This window comes from Pezoporus wallicus, unplaced genomic scaffold (assembly GCF_028554395.1).
Source record: "Pezoporus wallicus isolate ANWC-B61680 ecotype Strahan unplaced genomic scaffold, APGP_CSIRO_Pwel_v1 contig_2025, whole genome shotgun sequence".
Lineage (NCBI taxonomy): Eukaryota > Metazoa > Chordata > Aves > Psittaciformes > Psittacidae > Pezoporus > Pezoporus wallicus.
The window spans coordinates 3,685,925-3,710,139 of record NW_026640253.1 but is presented as its reverse complement, the minus strand read 5'-3'; the positions used below and the strand labels follow the sequence as shown (position 1 = coordinate 3,710,139).

Here is a 24,215-nt window from a genome sequence, read left to right as displayed (position 1 = left end):
GTGTCAGAGGGAACTGCCACAGAAGAGGGTACACTGCCATCTTATCAGCATTTCCTGAACTCACAAGTTCATCTGCAATCCCCCCAAAATCTCTTTGATCAAATTAGTTCTGCCAAAAACTGGATTAAACCCATTCTGCATCAGCCAGCACAGTTGTGAAACTACGATGAATTCATCTTATAAGATGGGTAAATGGAGTGAAAAAGCGGAAGAGAAGGAGGGTCAAGTTGCTGATATAAAAAACAGAAACACTACAGCCACCTGTGCCAAAACTGTTGCTGGAGAACCAGGATCAGGGACAGATCTGTGCTATTTCTGGCTTTTCTCTTTGGTTTCAGCAGGTACCCAGAGACCAGTGTGCTTGTTACCAGTGCCAGTGATGGCATTCCAGTGTTCATGGAAGATCTGGTATATACAGGGCTAATGGGCCTCAGTAGTAGTGTGCTAACTGGGAGATGTTGTCTCCGGACCACCAAGAGTTTAAAGGTTAGTTTATCTGAGGTTGTGCTGCTAACAGCTGATGTTAGCTGGCAACCTCTTCATTACAAGGTCCAGAGTTGAATGGGTTCTCCATCAAAGGTGGATTTTGTGTCCAAAGACGTGCCTGTAGTTGATGCTGCCAATCCTTTTACTCTTTTTAGCCTATAGTCTGCATGCAGATAGAACATTTCTAAAGGGTGTATTCACCCAGAAATTATAAATAGTAAGAGCAAGAAAACAAGGTGGAGAACAGAATGGGGAATTTGACAGGACCTAGGATGCCTCCCAAAGTAAAGAGCACTTTCTGGGCCCAAACCCTGGGAATTTAAGGATTGAAAATACGCATCAGTCATAATACACAAGGTACATTAAAAAAAACAAAACCAAAACAAAACAAAAACTACAGGCTTTGCCAAGCAGTCACATACAATTCAGTATTTCTCTGTGACTATGACAGCACATTCTTTTTAGTGACTCCCTTTTTGCCTGTACACCTGCCTCTTAACACTTGAAATCTCTGCTTACAAAGTGGCAAAAGAATCTATTTGAGAGTTGTATTCAGATCAGCAATTTCCTCCGTAACATACTAAAAGTTGAAGAGACAGAATGATTGCCATGACTGAAAGCAGGTACAATTTGAATGCCCCATTCCTTTACTGAAGTGAAAATGATCTGAATAGAACATAATCTGCAATTAAAAACCTCAAAATACCTAACGCACGTAAACTAAATAGTCACTACTAGTTTCCCAGGATCATTACCTTGCTTTCTTTTTCTCCTTCAGGGAACACGTAAAAATCACAGAAGAGGTACTCAACTTTTTTTTCAAATTTACTACTATTCATTTTATAAATCTCTTACACATTATCATGTAAGGTAAGACATTTTTCCAAGCATTTTTAGGGATGCAGATAAAAAGATAGTAGCCTAGTAAAAGTTTCAAGAAGTTCAGATACCTTCTTCCCACTAACATCATCCTTAGGAAGCTATGTACATTCAAAAACCCGTCTCTTACATCTTGAATATATGGTTAAAAAAAAAAAAAGCTAATCCTGCCTGTCCCAGTCTTGTACTTTCAGAAAGCACAAGACTGACAAACCTGTCTTGCACTTTAAGGCTTTTCAGTCATTACAACCTATATTCAAAATCTGAATTAGCTCTATACCAAAGCAAAGAGCTCAGTAGAGATGTAGCTTTGGAACATTGTCTTCTCCGGGAGCTTTCTACAGTCGTGATAGTTTCTGTTACACCAGCAGACCTGCCAGATGTTAGGCTTCCTTTCCTATCTTGCCTCAGTAAGACAAGCTCAGAAGCCTCTCAGCCAAAAACTATAGAATCAAGCAGTAACATTGTGGAGAGTCTAAAACTCCCCAGAAAAATAAGTAAAATACAGCAGTCAGTCAATCTAAGGGCTGGCAAGGGACTTAAACAAAGGAAAGACAAAAATGTTGGGGTTTTGACAGTAACAGAGAACACTTTTGTTACAGAAGTAATTCTGCACGATCACTTCTGCCCTGAAATTGTAAATGTTTTGCCATTCCTTTGAGTAAAAGGCTCAAATAATCAAACCAGAGCAAAAATAATCCAAATAAAATCTCTTACTGCTTCAGAACCTGAGATGGATGGCATTTAAGGGGGTCATATTTCCATTAGAGATAAATACACAAATTGCATAGGACATTATGTTTGCTTGTTGATAAAAGCTTGTATGTTTATTGGGATCATAAAAGTCTGCTTTAAGTATAACCCTCAGTTGAAAACGTCTGGTATCACATTCCCAATAGGGTTAGGTGTCAGCCACTTACTGCTAATGGTGATGATCTAATTAGACTGTTAAGTTTTGCTTTGGCCAACTGAACTTTGCTAGCAGAATTAAAAACAGCATCAAAGGAATGTCAAACTGCTGGCAACTCCCGAGCTACATTTTACAATACACATAACACAAAGAAAAATGCTTGTTTCTATGTATTATTTGGAGCGTAGTTTACTATACAGGACACAGGAAATGACAGTAGCTGTTGATTATTTTTTTTTTTGTCTTTCGTAATAAAGGTCCATAGGTAAGTTTTTCCATTGATGGAGCAAAAAATACTTTTGGGGATCTAGTGTTTAAATATATATATTGCTTTGCAAAAAAATAGGAATACCTTACTATGAACAACCGGCTGGAGTTTGCATTCATGCATCTGCAAGGACAAGGCATGTGTTAATTTCTGTCTTTTTTCAGGACAAAAGATGCATGCTGAATAAATATATTTTTAAAGTTCCAAACAACTGTAAATAAATATTATGGATAATTTCATTGTTTTCATTCAATGACAAACCAAGAATGACTGAATAGGTTTGTTATAGGGCATTTGTCAATCCAGGGTGTGCAATCTGACTAACAGCTGTAACGCTGAAGTTGCCCGATTCCAAAACAGTTTTAGCACATCCTGACTCCATGCCATCTTTTCCTGGTGGCTCATTACTGTTTAAATATCTTCTTGTCCTTTGGAAGGATCCCTGACTGCACTCAGAGAAGTACACAGCATGCAGTCAAACAAGTGACTCCCGGCAGTATTTGAGGGGTTATGAGGGTTTGGAACTAGAGTAAAGTTTAGGAAGAACATCCTTCCAAGCTCAGACATTTCGTTTATCTGGATTATCAGCTCTGACCTTCTCCTGTGTGCTAAGCAGACACCACATGCTTTATCTTGTACACTGTGCCTGAGTATCTCTGGTATCGGTCAGCTGATCAATTGCTGAGATTAATTCTACCATCAGGGATTATGGCTGTTTACAATTTTAAACAGGCTTCAGGATTTACTCTTAAAAAAACACACTCTTCCAGCGTCAGCCTATTCATGTGTTCTTTGGCATTAGCTCTTTAGGGCAAAGACTGTCCTATTGTTATGCACGGTATTTGTAACACAATAGGTCATCAGCCTCTCTCTTTTTACTGTCAGGAGAGGCACTCAACTACAGTAACAAAAAGCCAAACCACAGTGGTGAAGAACTGTAGAAACGTTTAAAACGTAAGAGTTGACTGTAGAGTCTAGAGAAACTTTGGTTTTATTCCTCTAAGGGAAGAGTTTGTATAGACTTGGAATTCAAATTGAAAGAAAAATTCTGACTGGGAATGCTGGAAATGTGGGAGCCAGTTTGTAAGTGGAAGCGATATACTGAGTTGCTGTATTTTATAAGATTCCTCTTTCATAAATTATTTCCTTCCAGTGTGCCAAAGGATTCCTGTTGAATAGAACTTTCAAAAAGAGGAGTAAAATATACGGGGAAAGGATAGAGTTTTCTACTGCCAAAAGCCCAACCCTTTTTGTTATATTACTTGTGTCCTCCTGAAATCCTTTCCACCAGCATTCCTACCTAACCTGATTTCATCCTGTCCAGTTTCCATACCGGACCTTCCGACACCATCAGGCAGCATCAGCTTACCAAAACAGCTCCTTCCACTGTGCTCTGAATGGAAGCAGGGCAGAAAGTCACACAGGTCTCTCCACTCTGAAAACAAGTCCATTATGAATAGAGGTCTCACAGCTAAGACACATGTAGTCACCTCAGCTTCTCTTTAAACACCAAGCACCTTAAGTCAGTCTGGCTTATTTATTCAGTAAGTATGTTTTCCTTTATAGGGGTAGCTTGCACAACATGGAAGCACTACCTCTGACTTGGGAGCTTTGCAAGACTAACAGGTAAGATACCAGTAAGATAAATAATTAAAAAAATACTGCAGCTTTTCCCAGCTGAGCTAGTTCTGAATGCCTTGCAGCAAACCCAACTAGTATGAAAGAAGAAAAATACTCACATTTGTACAGTGGTCAAAAAACGTCCTGGGAAACGAGAAGAACTGAAGTTATTTCTTTGCTAGAGTTAAAGCCACTGTTCCAGCCACCATTTCCAGAAACTATTAAGCAATAAAATGTAAGCAAAACAACCTTGAATGATCTTGTCGAATGATACGTCTTTAATGTCTAAAAGGTAGTATGTACTAAGGAACTGATCTAGTTGACAGGCAATGAATCCTCCTTGCATAGTACATTTATCTCCATGGGATATCAAGAATTACAGCATTTTAGGAAAACTGGCACCTAGGTGAGCAAGCAGCCTCAATCCTATACAAAAGTTACAGAAAAACCTCAATGTTTCCAGGTTTTACTTTGCAATAGATCCACACCTATCCCACAGTACCATATTCTTTCACTGCGTTTTTCAATTGGTCATCTGTATGAAAAACAAAAGGCTGTAACCCACTCTGATACAGTAATTCATGATAAATTAGCTTCATTCTATTTAAACTTGGCCTTTTTGAGGTCAAATACCTCAAGGTATGTAGTTATGGACTTAATGTAAAATGTGTACCTCACAATACTCAGAAAACGATTATTTGATTAACACTTCATCCAGAAGATGTTTACTCCTTCCCTTGAGAATGTAAAAGATGAAGCTTCAGTTTCAGAAGTGCTTTTGCCACTCATCTAAAATTAGCACTGAATTTTACATGAAGCCAAAAATTTTTAACTTAACAAGCTTACTAACAAAAGACATTTTTCTATATATATATAAAAAAATTACTTTTTACTGCATGTGTTAGACATATCTACGATGGATTTTTTCCCTTTACAGAATGATAGGCATAGAGAGGCATTGTACTTATATCATCATTAACTAATCCCTTTTTTCTAGTAACTTATGTCCTGATTTTCAAAAGCACTGATTATCAGCACAACCTGGGTACTGAATGGTAGCAGCAGGCACTCAGAACTGTTGAAAATAGACTATTAGTACTTGTGCTTTTGCTGCAAATGCACCATTTGAAAAGTAAACTTGCCTCTTGAAAACAGGTATGTTTACTTTTTAAGTCAAAATCGGTTGCCTAATTACTTACTACTTTAATCATTCTTGTAGTGCTTTAGAATGTTTAAAGTAACTGTTAACAATAATTACTTAATACACTATAGTGGATTATGATCAAAATTAATACGTCAGAAATGAAGTTTATGATTAATAAACTTTGAAAAATTTATACATGGCCATAAATAAATAATTTGAACTTCAGTCTCATTAAAAAGTAAACCAGTATGTCACACAACAATATCATCCTATCTAGACAATACAATCTTGATATATTTTATTGCATAATAATTTGAGAGTAACTTCTTAAGTAAAATATGTAAAGAAACAAAAATTATTAGATTTACTTCCTTTAATATTGAACAACCAAAGTGTCGCCTTTGTACATAATCCAATTTAAAGAGAATATAATTAGCACTTCCAGCATTAACAGTCTATATTTACAATGACTAAAATGGGGTAGATAATCCAGAGAGTATTCAAATCCGTATGAAACAAATCAAAATATGAAGATTTACAGCTGGCTCAAATCCAAGACTTTTCCATTTATGGAATGCAATTTAAAAGGCTCTGTCATCTTTATTACTTGTAAGGGTTCCTGAAATGATGATTTTTTTCAATAGTATTTTAAATATTTGTGTTCTTCAGTAATGCCTGCATTATTCGCACATGACATTAAAAATTAATTCCAATACTTATATATTTTTCATTTGCTTGTAGACCAGTCTGAAATCTGATGAAAGGCTAACAAGGAAATTTACTAAATAATCCTAATTACATATTCCTGAAAATACAACAGTTGGAAGCAGGTGATGTCAGTCCATTCCAAGGGTTACGTACACAAAACTTACAAAATGTTCTTCACTCTTGCATAAAATGTGTACAGTTTCAGTGAGTGGGGAACTTCAAAGTTTTTATGGGCTGCCGCTGGCGTGGACCTTTGATTGAAAATAAAATACCTTTCACTCTATTGTTCTGGTGGCAGTTTTAGAAGTTAATCATCAATCCCTGGTGTTTCACCCTGTTGTATTCTGGAGGCTATTCTAATGGCTTCTTCCAGAGACTGTTGTTCTCCAAGCTGAAACAAATGCATTTAAACATAAATAAATCCAAAATGTTACATATGGATAATAAATGTGTAAAAACAAAACAAAAACAAACAAAAAACACAAAACCAAACCCCAACAAAAAAAGATGAAGGCAAAGATCTGGATATCGATCAGTTCTTTCACACAAGTAAGTGTGATCAGGAGTCACACCTCTTCTGGGTAATATATGCTAGCAGCTACCTAATTGACATGGCAATTAAACTAGCTTCTGACAGCAGATTAAAATGAGTTTCTATGTATTTACTAAATAAATTTTCTTCAAAGAACTGCTGCATGGTAAACGTTTCATGACACACAAAACAGATGATATTTCAACTTGGCAGATATAACAAAGCTAAGATAAAGCTTTCAAAAGTCATGGTGGCTGTTGAATTACATTTTAACATTGGTAAACAACACTGGCAAACAATCTTCATTTTTCTTAACTCTTGCAGAAGGTCAGCTCTTTGGAACACCATATGACATTAATATATTTAAAAAGTTTAACTTTATTGCAGAATCCTGACTAGGTAAGAAAAGCAGTCATGATGACACTGATTCTATAGTAGTTTAGGAAGGATGTTATCTTGTAGTAGAAGCACAAGGCCATTAACGTATCTGACATGGTCAGAGGCAATTTCAACTAACACTGAATAAAGACAATTTTGGAAAGAATATGTACACCATACACATATGTCCAGTGATGGGAATACTGAAGACAGACAACCTCAACCTATTAAAAACAAAGTTGGTCATTAACCTGTTGGCTCAGGATAAAGCTGCATGAGAGTGTGTAAAGGAAAACCACATTATTTGCCAGATGGACCTAATGGGACAGTTCTAAATACTGCTTGTCACTAGCTCTCACATTCTGGAGCTACTCGAAGCAAAAGCAGCTCTGTTACCACCTCCTTAGGACTTCAATTTGGCTATCAGGCTCCTGGCTTTATCAGTATTTAGAAACTCAATGGATTCATTTGGAAAATCAAGTGCTTACTATTCCTCTTCCTAACCCTATATATTATTTAAAATATGAGATCATACAGTTATGGGGTATTTTTTTTTGTAGGGGAGCCAAGCTTATTAGAATAATTCTGTTGCATGACTAAGAGCTTCTAGAAGTAAGAAACACTTCAAAAAACATATCACCATCTTACCTGTACTGCAATTTGTGTTCCATTTGATGTAGCCAGCAATGTGACAGGTCTAGTTTCTGTAGTCACTAAATGGTGCCCATGTTGTTGATGTCCCATGTCTGATGAGGCGCTATGAAATGCTGCTAAGTCTTGAGCCACAATAGCAACCTTCAATACCAAAGGAAGAGAATCAACTGGATGACAGATCTGTTACAATGGTTATCTTCAAAGTTAAAGTTAAATTCAAAGCCATGATCATGCATGAGCATGATTTTATTGTGTAAAAGATAATTTTTTTAAGAAAGGTTGCCATCATTGTGTTTTCAAAGTTACCTGTTAGCTCTCAAAATATGGATTTCGTGAGAACTGCACAGAAATCCAGTAAATGTGTCTATAAGCCTGTAACTATTTATACATACAGAGCGTAGTGATTAGTAAGTATATTCATTTCATCTGGTGGATTTTTCAAACAGTGGAATCCATTATTAAGTTAAAGTTTTAAAATGATTCAGTATATTTCTACTTTAAAAGCTAGGTATTGTATTTGTATATTAAGAACAAACCCACATATACATACTTACACAAATGCTTCCTATCTGCCGAATTAACTACAGTCCCATAATATTGATAATGTTACAGTTCATACTGGATTCTATTCTTAGTTCTGGCACTCATTGACTACGTGACTTTGGGGAAAACACTTAGCATTTCCAGGTCTTATTTTACATGCATGCACCTAAATGAAATGCCAGATTGGTACCTTAATTTTTTTCTTGGTGGACAATTGTTTTTAGAACATTCTGCCATATGTTGATATATAGCAGCAGAGTAGAACACATCATATGTATGAGTGTGAATATGAATAATCATTCCCTTTATGTGAAAGGAATGCTATGGCCAGGTGTTGAAGACTGCTTTATTTAGATAAATCCATGTGAATGACAGAACTGTGATGGCTTAGAATCATAGAATGCTTAGGGTTGGAAAGGACCTTAAGATCATCAAGTTCCAACCCTGCTGCCATGGGTAGAGTCACCACACACTAAACCATGTTACCCAAGACTCCATTCAAACTGGCCTTGAACACTGCCAGGGATGGAGCATTCACAGCTTCCTTGGGCAACCCATTCCAGTGCCTCACCACCCTCACAGTAAAGAACTTCTTCCTAATATCTAACCTAAACTTCCCCTGTTTAAGTTTGAACCTGTTACCCCTTGGCCTACCACTACAGTCCCTAATGAAGAGTCCCTCCCCAGCATCCTTGCAGGCCCCCTTCAGATACTGGAAGGCTGCTATGAGGTCTCCCCACAGCCTTCTCTTCTCCAGGCTGAACAGCCCCAACTTTCTCAGCCTGTCTTCATACGGGAGGTGCTCCAGTCCCCTGATCATCCTCGTGGTCCTCCTCTGGACTTGTCCCAACAGTTCCATGTCCTTTTTATGTTGAGGACACCAGAACTGCACACAGTACTCCAAGTGAGGTCTCACGAGAGCAGAGTAGAGGGGCAGGATCACCTCCTTCGACCTGCTGGTCACACTCCTTTTGATGCAGCCCAGGATACGGTTCTTTCTGGGCTGCAAGCGCACACTGAAGCAGGCTCATACTCAGTTTCTCATCAACCAACACCCCCAAGTCCTTCTCTGCACTGCAAAGATGCCTATTTTAGATCATCCTATAAAGGAACATTACACATCTACACAGGATTATATCTTACCTGTTGTCCTTCAGCACCTTCAGCAGTAACCATTGCTACAGAATGTGTTCCTGCAGAAGAGATGACGGCATCGTGGGCAGGTACTGTGATGGTGGTGCCATCTTGTGTTACCATAGTGATAGTATTGCCAATGGCCTGCATATCTGCCTGCGTTATGTTGACCTGAAACACAAAATAGTTCCTGAACTAGAAGAAGGTGGTTTAATTGCTGCTCAAGGCCTACTTAGCCTTAGTTTTTGGCAACATAACATACATTTTTAAGTAAAGTTTAAAAAACAAGACAAAACCAAAACCTGTTGATAAGCATTTGAAGTGTAACAGCATATATCAAACAAATTCCTGCTACTTGGTTCAGCAGGAATATTCCTGGCTAACTTAATTTCTTCATTTGAAACAAACTGTGTAGCAATCCAGAACAACAAGCCTACTAATAATGGGGGAAAAGTCTTTTAAGCTGGTCATAATTAATATACCAGCCAAAAGATATAGTAGCATTACTCCACATCCTGACCAGCATGCTCATGCATTCCTCGAGAATCACCATCACTCTTTGGCCAATTCCCAGTCTTAGACAAAGAGGCATCATCACATTCATCTTACTGATCAGGACCTAACATTCCATGACCTTTCAGACACAATTATCTGTTTACAGAAATAAAAATATGGCTCTCAGTAACAAGAAAAAGAATGCATACTTGTGCCCAGAGACTGCAACTCCATGTTAATCAGATCATACCCCAAATAACTGCATGATACATTATCTATGTGTCTCGCACAATGGACAATGTGATTCAAGGCAGTAACACTTGACACATGTGATCTTAACGGAAATGCTAAAGGCCCTCTTAGGGCTTAGAATTTAAACCACAAATAAACAATAAAAAATTAACAATATAAATTACTAATGTCTCCAGTACAAACACATTAGGGCATCAGATAAATGATTTCATGTCTGATTTACAAGGTAATAAAACATCCAAGAACTAAAGTCAAGCTGAAGGATAACTTAAATAAATGTAAGAACTCCGTGTCAAGACTTCTGGCCTTCATTTTAGAGGGTAAAAATGCCAGTTACTTAGTGCTGCTGCAATGTTCAAGGCTGGTAATATTTAATTTCCAATTTGAATTTAGGAGGTATCTTACATATGCTACTGGCATTTCAGCTACATTTCCAGCTAAGATAAAAACTTTTTCCCATATGCCTTCAATATATTACCATAGCTAAACAAATGAGTTGTGCTGAAATTCCCACTTAATGAAATTTCATAGAAAACCTTAAAAAAAACATATCCTTGGGAATCCTTAAAAAAAATATATCCATAGGAATTTTCAAGTGGGGGTAGTTCAAAGCATTCCTTAATCTCTTGTTTATGTTAAAAATGCTAAGAACTGCACAATACTAAACAGCTTGTAAAGCAGGCACCTGGACCAAAAACATTTCCCAGCCCTCCATCCCAACAAAGTACATGCACACAAAACAACAGCGAAGATGACTGTCAGATATTAATATATTGTATTAATTAGGGAATTCTGAGAAACCTCAGAAACTAGGCTGTAACAATTGTTATGCCTGCTTTAATAGTGACAAAAGGATAGCAAAAAAAAATTATAATCAAGCTTTGTATTAATGCAGTTTCAGATATCAGAATACGGGGTTTAATTTAGGTATTCCACAGGAGGCTCAACCCTAAACATATCCTAACCCAGCTCCAGAAAAGCTTCTGTTCTAAAGAAACCCACATACGTATTTACCAAGAATCCCAACTGATCTTAGAAAGCACATGAGTATCTGCAACATCTGCCTCAATTCCCAATGTATTTTTGTCAGCTGTTCAACTCTGCGTTTACTTACATGTTGGGTTCCATCCTGGGATATTAGTGCTACTTGCTGACCTAATCCTGACTGAGTAACTGTAGCAACCTGTGCAGAAATTACATCTTCTCCATCTACACCTGTCACATAGGTTATTTGGGAACCTTTGAGAACATCTTCACCTTGACCTATTTGATACAAAGAAGGCAAAAGGGTAGTTTACACACTCTAGATGCTGCCAGGAAAGCAAATGACAAGGGTTAAATGCCAGCCTGGTTTGAAGGTTTTAAACATTCCAACAGAAAACTTTTAGTGGAAAGAGGAGAAAAATAAAAGCAAGTCAGAAAGTCTGTTTTAGGAACATGGGGTATAATCTTTTAGCAGTGAGTTTTAACACACAAATATTATACATAAATAGTTTATTAGCAAATATTGAAATGGTGACAAACATTTCTAATTAATTCATTATATGTTAACCTCTCCATACAAGATGCTCCATGCACACACAACTGGCAGCTTTTAAAGAGTTATTAATTAACAAACATACAGAAGAACACAGGGATGCCTTTGTGTCACTTAAGTTCAGAATCTTAATAAATATTTAACCTCAGCAAATGAATCTTATAATTCCCTTAAAAGGAATTGGATTCCAGCAGATCTGCTTGAGGCATTCAATGTAGTTTCCCACATACATGTAGGAAAACAACTTCATTGACCAAAACAGTTTGTGCACTTATTTCCAATCTTCAGTCACATGTAAAAATCACAATTTGATAAGTGGTATTTGTCCTATCACAGTACTTCCTTCAGTCTGATCTTTAATAGCCATAGAATTCAGTACTCATGATACCATGAGTACTGCAGCAAATGAATTAATTTTCATCTTTGCTTCTAGGACAGTTTACATAAACTGCTATTAACCACAGCAAAACCAGCACAGTATCAGCATAGTGCAAAGATGAATTTTCCTTTTCTCAAGGCAGTGCCTTTGCACCTGCACAAAAGACCGTCACCAAGCATGGTGTTCTAGATATACTCTTAGAAAAATACCCAAGAAAAATTCAGTAGCTTGCAAGGAAAAGCATTTTAGATTCTCCCAGGTCACTCCCCACATTCATTTTTATAGCAGGTTTGCTGGGACTGCATATCAAATTTCTCTTATCTCCAGAACTGCTGTGAATGAGTTTATGATCTGGTCAATTATTCTCTCAGTTTCTGTTTACAAGTTGCCCACCAGACTAAAAAGTCCTACAAAGAAGTTAAAATAACTTTATTAAGTGCTTCAGATTTTTATCTGTGCTTTCGTTTCCTTGGTTATAAAAAAAACCCAGCAAAATATTATCCAGCCCATTTTTTTATAACACAAGAATCTACAACTGAAACTCTAACCTGGAGGTGGCTCAAAAAAAGCCTCTTGTTCTTCTTCAATGGGCTCTGTGTCATTGTGCGCTGTCCGCTTATGCATAGCGAGTGTAGAAATCTGCTTGTATGTTTTCCCACAGTGATTACAGTTATATGGTTTGGAATGAGTATGTACAACATGATGCTTGTATAAACTAGAGTACTCTGTAAAACGTTTGTCACAACCAGGAACTGTACAGACATAGGGCTTCTCCCCTGTATGGAAAACAAAAGGGATAAAGAGAACTTTATTCAGGATGCACAGAAAAAATTGTCAACAAGTGATATTTGGTGACACAACTTCACTGCCAACAGTGAAGATCAAGCTCACAGAGTTTATCAATGCAGCTTCTCACTGTCCTTTGTGTAGAACAACTGCCAGTAAAACTTGGCCCCTTTTCTCTCCATTCCATCTAAAACATCATTCTGAGGAAGACAGAAGGATACAGGCTGAAAGCTGCAATGTCGGTTTAGCATCATATTGAGAATTTTGTTCTTTTATTACTGGAAGCCCCACACTTCTCAGTAATCAGGTATAGTTGATACCCTAGCACAATTTCATTTACTTTTGAGTCTTTCAGCTCTGAAGAAAGCTTATGAGAAGCATATGTTTAAACAATTATGGTTTCATATAAAACCAACTTTCATTTAAAAGTCAATGAAACACATGTCCAAATTGTGAACTAGAAAGATTATCTGAGATACAAAACGTACCTCAATGAAACCTGTCTGTGCTTCTGTAAAATACCTAAGGCTACAGGATTATACGGCTATCACTGGTTTTTACATTTTAGAACCTTTGAATCTGTGCTGATTATTTCTGCTAACCAATCAAGTTGGGTATGTATTTTCACCTCTACTCTATAGAAAGGTTTTGACCACTGCTCCAGCAGCAAGGAAAATACAGCTGGGATGAATCAATGACTCACAATGATGAGCCCAAGTCATACTCAGACTTGTACTTTACTGTTATTTAAGAAGCAGCTCACAATGGAGGCAAACCCTAGAACCATATAAGGATGTAGCCCAATGTCCACCGAAGATGAGGTTTTGCATTCATTTTAAAGAACTATGTATCCAAAACAAAATTATTCTGCCTTGACAGCAAGGCAGGAAACCTAACTGCTTAACTGTCCTCAGCTCAGGGTAGACAAGCCCAAATAAAAGTGCCAAGCCAGGTCACATAAACATGACTAAACCCAGTTACAATGTACCAAAACAGTGTTCACAAGGAGAATGACAAAGCCTTTCCCAAGCAGACTGCACTTCAAAATACAAAACATCACTCATATACCTGTGTGTATTCTCACATGATTCTTATAATTAGTTGCACTGGCAAAAGCTCTCCCACATCCTGGCTCTGTACAGTAATAAGGCCTTTCGCCTGTATGTGTCCTGATGTGAACCTTTCTAATATTAGATGTTGTGAATGACCTGCCACATCCTTCAAATGGACACTTAAAGGGCCTTTCACCTGAAAAATAAAGAAAAAATGACACACATGCAAAAATTACAAAAGAACAAAAATCTTAAGTTATATTTAAGACTGAATGTAGGAAACTAAAGCTACCTAATTCTCTCTTTGAGACCCAGTGAGAAACATCATGAACATGCCACTGTGCAGTGTTATACCGTTTAGCCAAAATTGTCAAAATTCAGGAAAATCATACCATCTGTAAACTAAATTATGAAGTATTTAGATTAGTACTTTATGATGTATAAAACAGACTCAGTTGCTTGGATTAGCTTCCACACTGTCCATATTCTAACATGTATTTAACACCACTCCCCCAAAATAAATATAACATTTTTACATTTGTCAATTATAATTCATTAAAAAAAACAAACAAAAAACCCAAAAAACTCCTTCATGATTTAACGTACAACCAAGATAGAAGTGGATTAGTAAAACTCATTATAGACAACGGTCTTTAAGGACAGGTAGCCCTGAAAATCATTTTAGCCCCCAAAAGCAATCACAAATACAGGTTATTTTAAAATAACTCTATTAATGCAATATAAATCTAAGCACAGTAACTTAACATCATCGCACCAAAACATTTCAGTAGGTAAGACCAACCCCTGCCTAATATCCCAATACCCCTGACCTTTCAGGTCTATTAAAGCACACAGAGCAGGAGAGCGAAGAGGGTTAACTGTGCTATCCTGCTGTAATTTAACACTTCCTAGAGCTATGTAGGTTCCACCCACTGTACTGCTTACCAAACAGAAGAATCTGAGAACCAGAGAAGACAGATTACCACTACAGACATAACATTAAGTACTTAGAGACGGAGATAAAAAACAAAGTCCTGATAGAGAGACATTAATACCATGAAACTCTGAAGTAGTTAGCTCCTTGGCAGAGGAAACTATAATTCATTCCTTAGGGCAGCAGCTGCTTCAAGGTTTTTCAGCTTTCTGCCAAGGCAGTGTGTGCGTGCATTAAGCATACGCACCTCAGTGTTGTGTTACCATAGCTCCCCTAATCCTTGCTTCAGCACAGGATCTCAAATCAAGCCTGAAAGGAGCAGGGCTACAGAGTCAACCCTGCCCAACAACAGACCCTGCCTTAGAAACTAGACCAGAAGACTCTTAAAGAATGCCCGCAAGAATGTCATCCAACCGGTTGGTGAAGTTTCTAATGCACTTGTTAGAAAAGCAACCTGTTTCCAGGTAACAGAGATTTCTAGCACTAGAAATGCAAAGCAAGTCAGAAGCTTTCAAGCTCTACCCCACAGCAGCTGTGAGGAATCATCCACTGCAGCTTTTCTGATACTAGAATAGTATGTCTAGGGAAGTCATGGAAGACCCTGGGCAAGCATCTGACAGCAAGAGGAAGCGAGACTGCACTGCCACTGAAAAAGAGGGAAAGAGCACTGGCTAAAACAGGCAGACAATGAAGGAAGTGCTACCCTGCTCTACATGATAAAGGAATGCAAAGTTTTGGGAGCCCTGTGAGAGTGAGCAGAGCCCAGACTTGCCTCCACCAGGTGCACTGTTGGAGGTCGCATAGAGGTGTATGAGCATACACCTCTCCATCCATATGCTTAAAGGACTTGGTACAGTTTTCTCTTTGTTTTTTTTTGTTTCCTGAAACTACCCATGCATCTAAAAAATGACTTCCCTGAACTCCAGTCCCTGGACTGCTGGGAGCTTGTAACTGTATTATTGTTTAAATGTGTAAATGGTTACACACGGCTGGCTCAAGTCTTTTGTCTCCACTGCTAGATTACTATTGTACAACCTCTGTGGCCATAAAGAAGTAAAGAAAACATTCTACAGTTAATCAAGTTGTTGTCCATACTACGAAAGTCTTCTAGTTCATAGTCTGTACTTGATGTACTACATAATGTCAAACAGTTCTCTTCTAGAACTGGAAACAGATAACCGTTTTCTGTCTTCATTCTGATGACCAATTTAATATCAAAACAGCACTAATCCCAACAGACTGTCCTTGAACGCAGAAGTCCAGCAAAATTTTTATTGCCTGCATTTATCCTCCCCTGCTTTGTTCTTTTTAATATAAGGAAAAAATATTTCTTTTGCTCTTTTTTCCTAAGATTTAGAAAGTTTAGTGGAAAAAAATGTTGGTGTTCTAGCAGGCAGGTAAATATATGTAATAGAATAAGTGACAGATTATTCTTCCTACATAGGAGGTTTGGGTTGGGTATTCTTCCTTTTTTTTTTTTGTTAATTGGAAACATCAGGAACAGAAGAGACATTGTGGAAATTTGTTCACATGTGTGCACCCATAGGGTTGGCCTTTGTCATGTATGCTGTCTAGAATTTACTGGTGTTTTGGCTTTCAAATTAATCTTTTTGAGACAAAACATAAGATGTTATTTTTTATGGATGTGGATGTTTTGATAACAGCTGTTTTTCTGTGACATTTTTGTTCATTTTTCTGCTGCAAGAACAGAGGTCAGGGTAACAAGCTCAGAACTGAAGATCTTCATGAAGCTGGCATGCAAGTTATTTTAAAGCACCAAAACTTAAGACTACTGCCATTTCTAAGAGGCAAGCCGTATTATTGAGGAAAAGCTTGTTCTGTTACAGCTGCAAATGAAACTGTAAAGGCATCAAGTAACTCAGTGACAATATAAGTGATACACGGACAGAAGTTAGTGCATTTGCAATAGCAGTGTGAATGCTTAAGCACTTTTTCCAAGATAAGCATGCTGGATTTGCAGTAAATGCTTACCATGCTGAAAAGCTGTTTTGCTCACTGGGCTTCAGAAAGAGAATATACATAGGCTGATTTCATAAGTACAAAAATCACAGAATGAGCAAAGAAAAAAGTCCACTTAATTAAAAAAATATTAAAAAATAAAAAGGAGGGGTGACGATAGTACCTGTGTGGGTTCGGATATGTTTCTGCAGGTCTCCTGAAGTCTTGAATGACTTGGTGCAATTTTCTTCCGTGCACCGATAAGGCTTTTCACCAGTGTGTGTTCGGACATGACTTTTTAACCCATACCCTGAATATTAGAAAGGATGTTATAATTGTATAATCACAAAATCAGGGTATCATAAACCATCATCAGCAAAAGCTATGCTTGCCATTCCAATCGGGAAGGTCCCCAGTGAGTAAAATTTGCTCCTTCACTCTTGACAAGCTCTTCATTCTACCATACAGAACAGCAGAACTCAAGATACAGTTTAGAAATTCTTTCACCCTTCATTTATGAAGAAATTACACTTCCATAATGCTTCTTCCCTTCAAAAGGATAAACTGTAATGATTATAATGTAGACAAATATATATATTTTGTCTTCTGAGGAAGCTGTATAATCTGTATTCCACATACTTTTTAATCTCTTACCAGTAATGTCATTAAAATGACAACTAATTATTTGCTTATACAAAAATCAGTAACATTAATGAAGTCATCAGGAAAACCACTATTGTTATCCAGGCTTTAATTATGTTAAACCGTATTATTAACATCATCACATATAGGTACCAACTGACAGCAGTCACAGACACCCATTCCCTTTAAGATTATTTTTAGGAACTCATTGTCATCAAGAACTCTACCAGTCTAAAGCAAGCTTCAGATCAGGCCCTCTGTAAATTATTCCACAAAGACCATTTTACCAGGAATTTTCCTTCTGCACTTCCCTGAAAACATCATGACTAAAAAACCCTGAAACAGCCATTTTAGAAATGTTCAATCTGTTGCATTGGAAGAGAATATTTCATTATGCAGTTTTGAAATCTCTTTACACACACTATGCAGTTAAACTTGGGTGCAACGGTTTAAGGATGGTTGTTTCCCTTTTGAACTTTCACATCAGCATTGCTTTTGCTTTTTTATATTCAAAGAAACAGTACTTCATGTATTAGCTGATTTTGTTGTTCTGTTTTGTGGAGGTTTTTGTTGATTCTTTTTTTTTAAAAAAAGACCTTAACTTTTCCAAGCATCATGCTAGTTTGCATTCAAAGTAAAAGAATAAAATTTGAAGCAAGATTTGCTCTTTCACTTTCTTCCATATTTCATTCTTCATAACTTCATTTTGCATAATAGAATTCAATTTCAGGAAGAGCATCATATAGAAGCAGAGTAGTCTGTATGAAACGTACAGCTCACTTCATGAGAAACATCACTGATACAAATTCAATAAAGATCACTTAAAGCAGCTTCTTCCATCAAAGTTCCTTTTAAATGTGTAACAGTTCAGGTACTTACCTCATACTAACAGGTTCAGCTTCTTATTATCACCTCAATTTATACTATTAGTTAAGAAAGGACTATTTAAAAAAAAAAAAAATCTGACCTTAGCATGACAAGTGAACAGTAAGGGAAAATGTCGAATGTTTCATGTCATTCCTCCTTCAGTAACTAAGAGCTAAATCCCCTGTACTTTCTACACTAGCTGAAATTATGACTTTTTTTTTTCACTGCATTCTCCCAACCAAGTTTTTAGCAGTTTAAAAAAGGCAGTATTAAAAACTCACTTTAAACAAGCACTAGCAAGCAGGAGGAACTAGTCTACAAAAGATTACCTGTTGCAAAGGCTTTGCCACATCCAGGATGTTCACACTGATATGGCCTGTCTCCCGTGTGGGACCTTTCATGTACCTGTCAAGACATCCAGTATACTTACTTAATGAAATGTTGTATTTGATTATTTCAACATAGAAACAGTTCATTCTCAAATACAATGTGTTTTATTTCTCTTCGTATGATTCACATTCAAGCATCTTCTTTTTAAATCAGTGAGGATAAAAAAAATTAAAAGAAATATGGTGACAATGTTTTCCCTAAAACTAAATATGTTTTACATTTCTGTAAACACACACAAGAGTTGCCATCATACAAGTACATTGAAGACAGTATGCAAACATGCCTCAGACCCACTGTCTGATTTTTTTTTTACTCCACTAAGCGCTTCTAATGATCCTCTTACATTTCATGAAACCTCTACAGCAAGGACACAATTTTAGCGCAGGATCCATAGAGTCAACTACTCACTGTCTCCAGTGTTTTGTCAGAGACAAGGCAGCACTGCAAGGAGTTTACTTCATCGGCAAGTGATCACCTCAGCCTAAGCTGGAATGTGAACAGCTCTACACCCTTACTGTTTCAATAATTCCATTACTGAATTTAAAAAAGGAAGTTTCCACCTGTAAAGAAAAGATGTTCCAGCTTTTCACTTGGAATGTTTGATTGTTTTGAAGAGTTAAACTTTGTATCATGATGGCAAAAATCTTCAAAAAAAACTCAGAATTTTTGCATGATTGTGCAAATACTGAAAGGAGATACGGTGAACAGTGGATTTCAGATTTTCTGGGACACTGCTTTTAGAAACTATCTCAACAAGACATTTCTTACGTGCTGGCAGTATAGGAGCCTAACATGATCCTACACCTGCAACTGTCCAAAACACTGAGCAAAATCAGCAAAGCACCTGGGGCAACCAATTATTGGATATAAAATCAATCCAATAAACATTTGATAAACCAATACAATTATGACTACCTCTCTGTTAATTTCTATTACTTTTAATCACATAATCATGCCCGCAAAGTAACAAACACTCATTTTACATCTCATCACCTTAAGATGGTGAGCTGTTGTGTATAGTTTTCCACAGCCATCATAGTCACAGCGAAAGGCTTTCTCTCCACTCGGCTGAGATTTTGCATTCACTCGTGTTCCATGTCCTTGCAAGACAATCTTAAGTTTAAAACAAAACAAAATACAATAGATCAGAAGAGTCACATATTTCATTTTGTTATCAAGCCACAGCTGATTCTGACAGGTTTTCTTTTCTGTCTCTCTCTGCTATACCATGTATTTCTTCGTCCTCAATAAATAAATAAAAGCATAGCTTCTGATTAAAAGAAGGAAAGAAACTCTAAAATGTATTTACTTGTAGCTAGCAAATTTAAATGCATGCATTAATCAGCCAAATAATAACAAAGACAAAATAATTTGAAATATAAGCCCAGTGGCAAGATGACCAAATTAATAAACAGAAGAAGCTTAAGTTACATTGGCTACAGGATCTGTTCCTAAGGGAGATTAACCATAAATCAGACCACCTTCAAAGATAAGTTCGTGCAAAGGCCAAACAATAATTAAATGCACTTATAATATGCACTTCTTGAAAAAGAAGGAAAGCATTTTGCTCTTTGTCAGTGATGCATGTGTTTTGATCAAACTAACTGGAGCAATTTGAGCAGGTTCTACTCTTCTTTCTGGCATGACACAACAGGAAAACATAAAATAGCTTTGCAATGCAAACCCCTTTTAAAGGCCTCTTCACACAGACTGAAGAAAAAGGCAGAAGCCCAAATATAAACATATTAATACAACTTTACAGAAATTAATCCAGACTTTTTTAAAACATCTGTCCTTCTTTTAAACCTTCCCTTTTCTTATGGAGAAGTGCATTCAGAGTATCTGTAAGCATGGAAACTCTTGAAAGCTGCCCCCAGCCTTCACACTCTCAACTAATTCTTCTTATTAAGTATGAGGTCCAGCAGAGTCTCACCTTGCCAGTGCTCAATAACCTGCTTTAGGTTACCAGTTGCCATCCCTGAATCCCAGAAAGCTCCTCAATTTCATGTGCCCTGTTAAGATGCGCTTCCAGCATATACTGAGTTGGTTAAAATTCCCCATGAAAACCTGGGCCTGTGAACATGAGGCTTCTTACAGTTCTCTGAAGAAAGCCTCATCATCTTTCTGATCAGGCACTCTGCAGCACCCCATAATGCCATACACACTGCTCTGCCAGCTAATTCTGACCCATCAGCTCTTGACTGGCTTATCACTTCTCCCAAACCAGAGAAGTTTGCAGTCCTGCTGTTCTCATATGAAGAACATCTCCCCCTCCTCTCCTTACCCCTTGGCCTTATTAAGCAGCCTGTACCCATCCATCACAGCAATTCGGTTATCCTAACTATCCCACCACATGTCCCTCATCCTAACAAAAGTGTAGCCCTGCAATCGCAGATATACTTCTAATTCCTCATTGAAACAGGCCAGGTATTTGATTGAGAACAACTTCCTATGGATTCTTCAGGGAAGATGTGCACTGTTACCTTCAGACTGTTTTTAAAACTAAAGATAGAAAGTCAAATGAGAAAATTTTAACCAACTGAAATGTACAACTCTACCACTTCCGAAAAGCTTCTCTGGAACAACAGAGAAAAACAACCTCATGACTCAAGAAACCCATTACTAATACCACTGTTTAACTTATGATATCATAAATCTTAAAAGTCACTTTAATACATTAAAGACTGTGAAGAGGAGGCTTGGTTGAGAACCTGCACTTGAGCATTGATTTGTTTTTTCTATCAAATAAACTAAATCTGCTAGTATTTGTTGTTTTGGCATATAAAATATGCATATAGTTGCTAAGATAAAGCTGAAGTATGCCAAAGATTAAAAGAAAATTACAACAGTTCTATAATCAATGCGCTAATACCTGTAAGAAAATAACCAGCCATAATTTTAAGATTGATACAAAGAGGGACAAATAAAACAAACAGAACTCTTAGGAAAAAATTATCTGAACACTATGAGCATTTGTGTGTTAAAAAACTTCATAGAAGTATGTGTTTCTTCACAATATATTAGCTGGTATGATTTGAAGATTCATAAGAAATCAGTCAGCATTATCATTCAGCAAGGATAGATATAGCATCAAAATTACTATTCTTAGAAGACAATACACTCTAAAGAAACAAAAAAATCAGAAGTTAGAAGGCACAAAGTTAGAAGAATGTAGCAAATAAAGCACCTTTGTAATAATGTGAAACATCGTGAGGAGCTGTGTACTTCAAAATATATTTAGCTAGACAAAATTTAACCAACCTCCCCCTCCACTTTTAAAAGAAATCACCAATGCATCCTGAATTCAGACAGGTAACAGGAGAGTAACAAAGGTAAAGATCTCAGGTACGACTTTTACATTGTATACACACAAACTTCAGTCACATGATTCTGCTTTTATTATAAACAGATGGGTATGGCAGGCTTGAAAGGTAATAGCGTGTGATATCCATTTGGGCACACAGTCTTTGTTTTCGCATGTAGAAATCACAAAGAGGTTTTATGCTTTTTTCCTTTGGTGAAAAAAATCTAACCACATGCAAGTTTGAATGACTACTTAAAAGTAGGACATCTGTTCTATTCTTGTGTTACCTGTGGACTTAAAACTTTATAAATATACACTTACTTAATACCATATCTAAATGTAAGACTATTTTATCCAAACTAATGTATTATTTCAGAATGAGTTACAACTAGGTATCTACTTAAATCAAGACATAAACATGATTAAGATTTTGGTACATAACTGATAGTTTTGGGACCCTTCAGATGGTCAGAATTTAAGACTAAGCCTCAATGCCTTTTGAAATACCAGATCTTGTTTTGTTTGGAACATATTATGCTTCATAAGACTGGCACATTTCCATGTGGCATATATGTTGCCACACATGAATAAGATAAAGCCACCTCCAGATTAACTATGATTTGGGGCTAAGCCTGGAATCAACATGTAACTTGATAACAGTTACAGATAATTTAGCTTAATAGACTCTTACTTCCAGTAAAATAAATCAAGATCTTATCTTACTCATCCTTGAAATTTGCATTTTGTTGCAATGTCTGGGTTACCTGACTGGGTTTAAACCACGACAGAGCTGTATCCCTATTCCAACATACAAGTGTACAAAACCTCTAAATTTCTTAATTTCAGGAATATATTTCAATACCATAAATAACACATATTAACTATTCTCTCCTTTCACTGTCATGACACACAGGCAACAGTAGGTTGTCTGCATCTTTAAATACTATGGGACCTAGCTTAAAATAAAAATTAAGAATAGACACTTTTGAGGTAACTGTCAGAGGTAAGCATATAATTCTCTTTTACAGATACTGTATTTTACCTTGGAAGATATTTTTCCTCTTTGTCTAGTTCATTATCTCTTAAATCAGACAAAAAGGAAAAACAATGAAATGACTTCTCCATTTCTGATTGTAATTTAAGCATGTCAGGGAATAGAAGTTTTATTACTACTTTTTGTTATTGGTCATAATTCTTTGAAGCCCAGAATGTTTTTCTTTGTCATTTCCTTTAATAAAATACGTTATCATAACAAATACAATTCTTCTTACATAATTTTATGAATCACAGGTAAAAAAAAAAATCTTAAGAAGTTGCACCTGTATTTTCCATTGCCCTTTAAACTTTTAAGGTAATGTTTTTACATTGAAAAGGTTTTTATACTTCTATGTGTTAACAACATGAATACAAAGAAATGGAAGTATTTTTCTGCTGCTTTAAGCATTCACTAGGAGCAACATTCTCACCTACTGATAACTTACAAAATCTGCAATAAAAGTCAGGGGCTTTAACAGGGCAAGTGAAGTAAAAAAAACATCACTAAAGAGAGAACAGTTCCAGACATATGCCTGGAATTGTCTCTTGAGAAAAAAATACTTTATTAATTGAGTCAGCATTGTTCTGCTTTAAAGAATACAAATAGTCAGTTCATTCTCTGGAAAAGAACTTCTGAAATGCTTACACTGATAAAATATTCAGGTCAGGTTGAAAAAGCTTGTAAGTCCAACATAACTTTTAATTACCTTTTAACAGAAATCCCCAGAAAACAGTAATCATTAGAAGATCTTTTTAAAATTCTGTGAAAGGATCTTGTACAAAGTGAGACATATGACCTGTCTGTATAGGTTTGAGATCTAAAATGCCTGAAAGGTAGCAGCAGACCCTAGTTCATGGCCGCATAGGACTATCACGCACATTGCTGGGCAAAGACGACAGAAGAAATACAGGTACTGGGCTACATACCTGCATTTTTTTATCTTGTTCATTTTCACCTATCATTCCTGTGCCACTAACACCATCATTTCCATCAATAGACACCTGAAAAACAAAATTGAAATGGAAAACAATATTTACAGATTACTTTTATTTATCTGAAAAACAGAGGGGTACATAACAGTTCCTCACAGTTTATTGCTTCTTAGCTCTCTAGCTCCCTCTGGAAAACATGGTTATCCTACATCACCTTACATTAGCTCACATGTAAGCTTACATTAGCTTACATGGAAATTACCACTTGTAGCATCTGCATTATAGAATATGTCAAATGAGTATCTCAAAGTTGTCTTAAAACAAGGTAGGAAAAACTGCAAGAACAAAGTATGTTAAATTAATAGACTGAAAGAAGTATTACTTAATTTTACAA

At 36.7% G+C, this 24,215-nt stretch overlaps 1 protein-coding gene across 6 annotated transcripts in view; it reads right to left on the bottom strand.

Moving 5' to 3' along the window:
• Nucleotides 1-4,421: 4,421 nt before the first annotated feature.
• The window catches only part of ZNF143 (zinc finger protein 143), a 36,225-nt gene continuing 16,431 nt past the window's right edge, over nucleotides 4,422-24,215 (bottom strand). For 4 of the 6 annotated variants that reach the window (XM_057418294.1, XM_057418295.1, XM_057418290.1 and 1 more), the window contains exons 6-15: nucleotides 23,816-23,890; nucleotides 19,543-19,662; nucleotides 18,489-18,564; nucleotides 16,835-16,960; nucleotides 13,774-13,953; nucleotides 12,468-12,695; nucleotides 11,118-11,266; nucleotides 9,266-9,427; nucleotides 7,574-7,720; nucleotides 4,422-6,406 (exon numbers count right to left, since the gene is read on the bottom strand). In XM_057418294.1, the coding sequence (XP_057274277.1) occupies nucleotides 6,323-6,406; nucleotides 7,574-7,720; nucleotides 9,266-9,427; nucleotides 11,118-11,266; nucleotides 12,468-12,695; nucleotides 13,774-13,953; nucleotides 16,835-16,960; nucleotides 18,489-18,564; nucleotides 19,543-19,662; nucleotides 23,816-23,890 (1,347 nt within the window). In that variant the 3' untranslated portion in view covers nucleotides 4,422-6,322. The remainder of the gene's footprint in view (nucleotides 6,407-7,573; nucleotides 7,721-9,265; nucleotides 9,428-11,117; nucleotides 11,267-12,467; nucleotides 12,696-13,773; nucleotides 13,954-16,834; nucleotides 16,961-18,488; nucleotides 18,565-19,542; nucleotides 19,663-23,815; nucleotides 23,891-24,215) is intronic. The other 2 variants (XM_057418291.1, XM_057418296.1) reach the window with 2 other exon arrangements.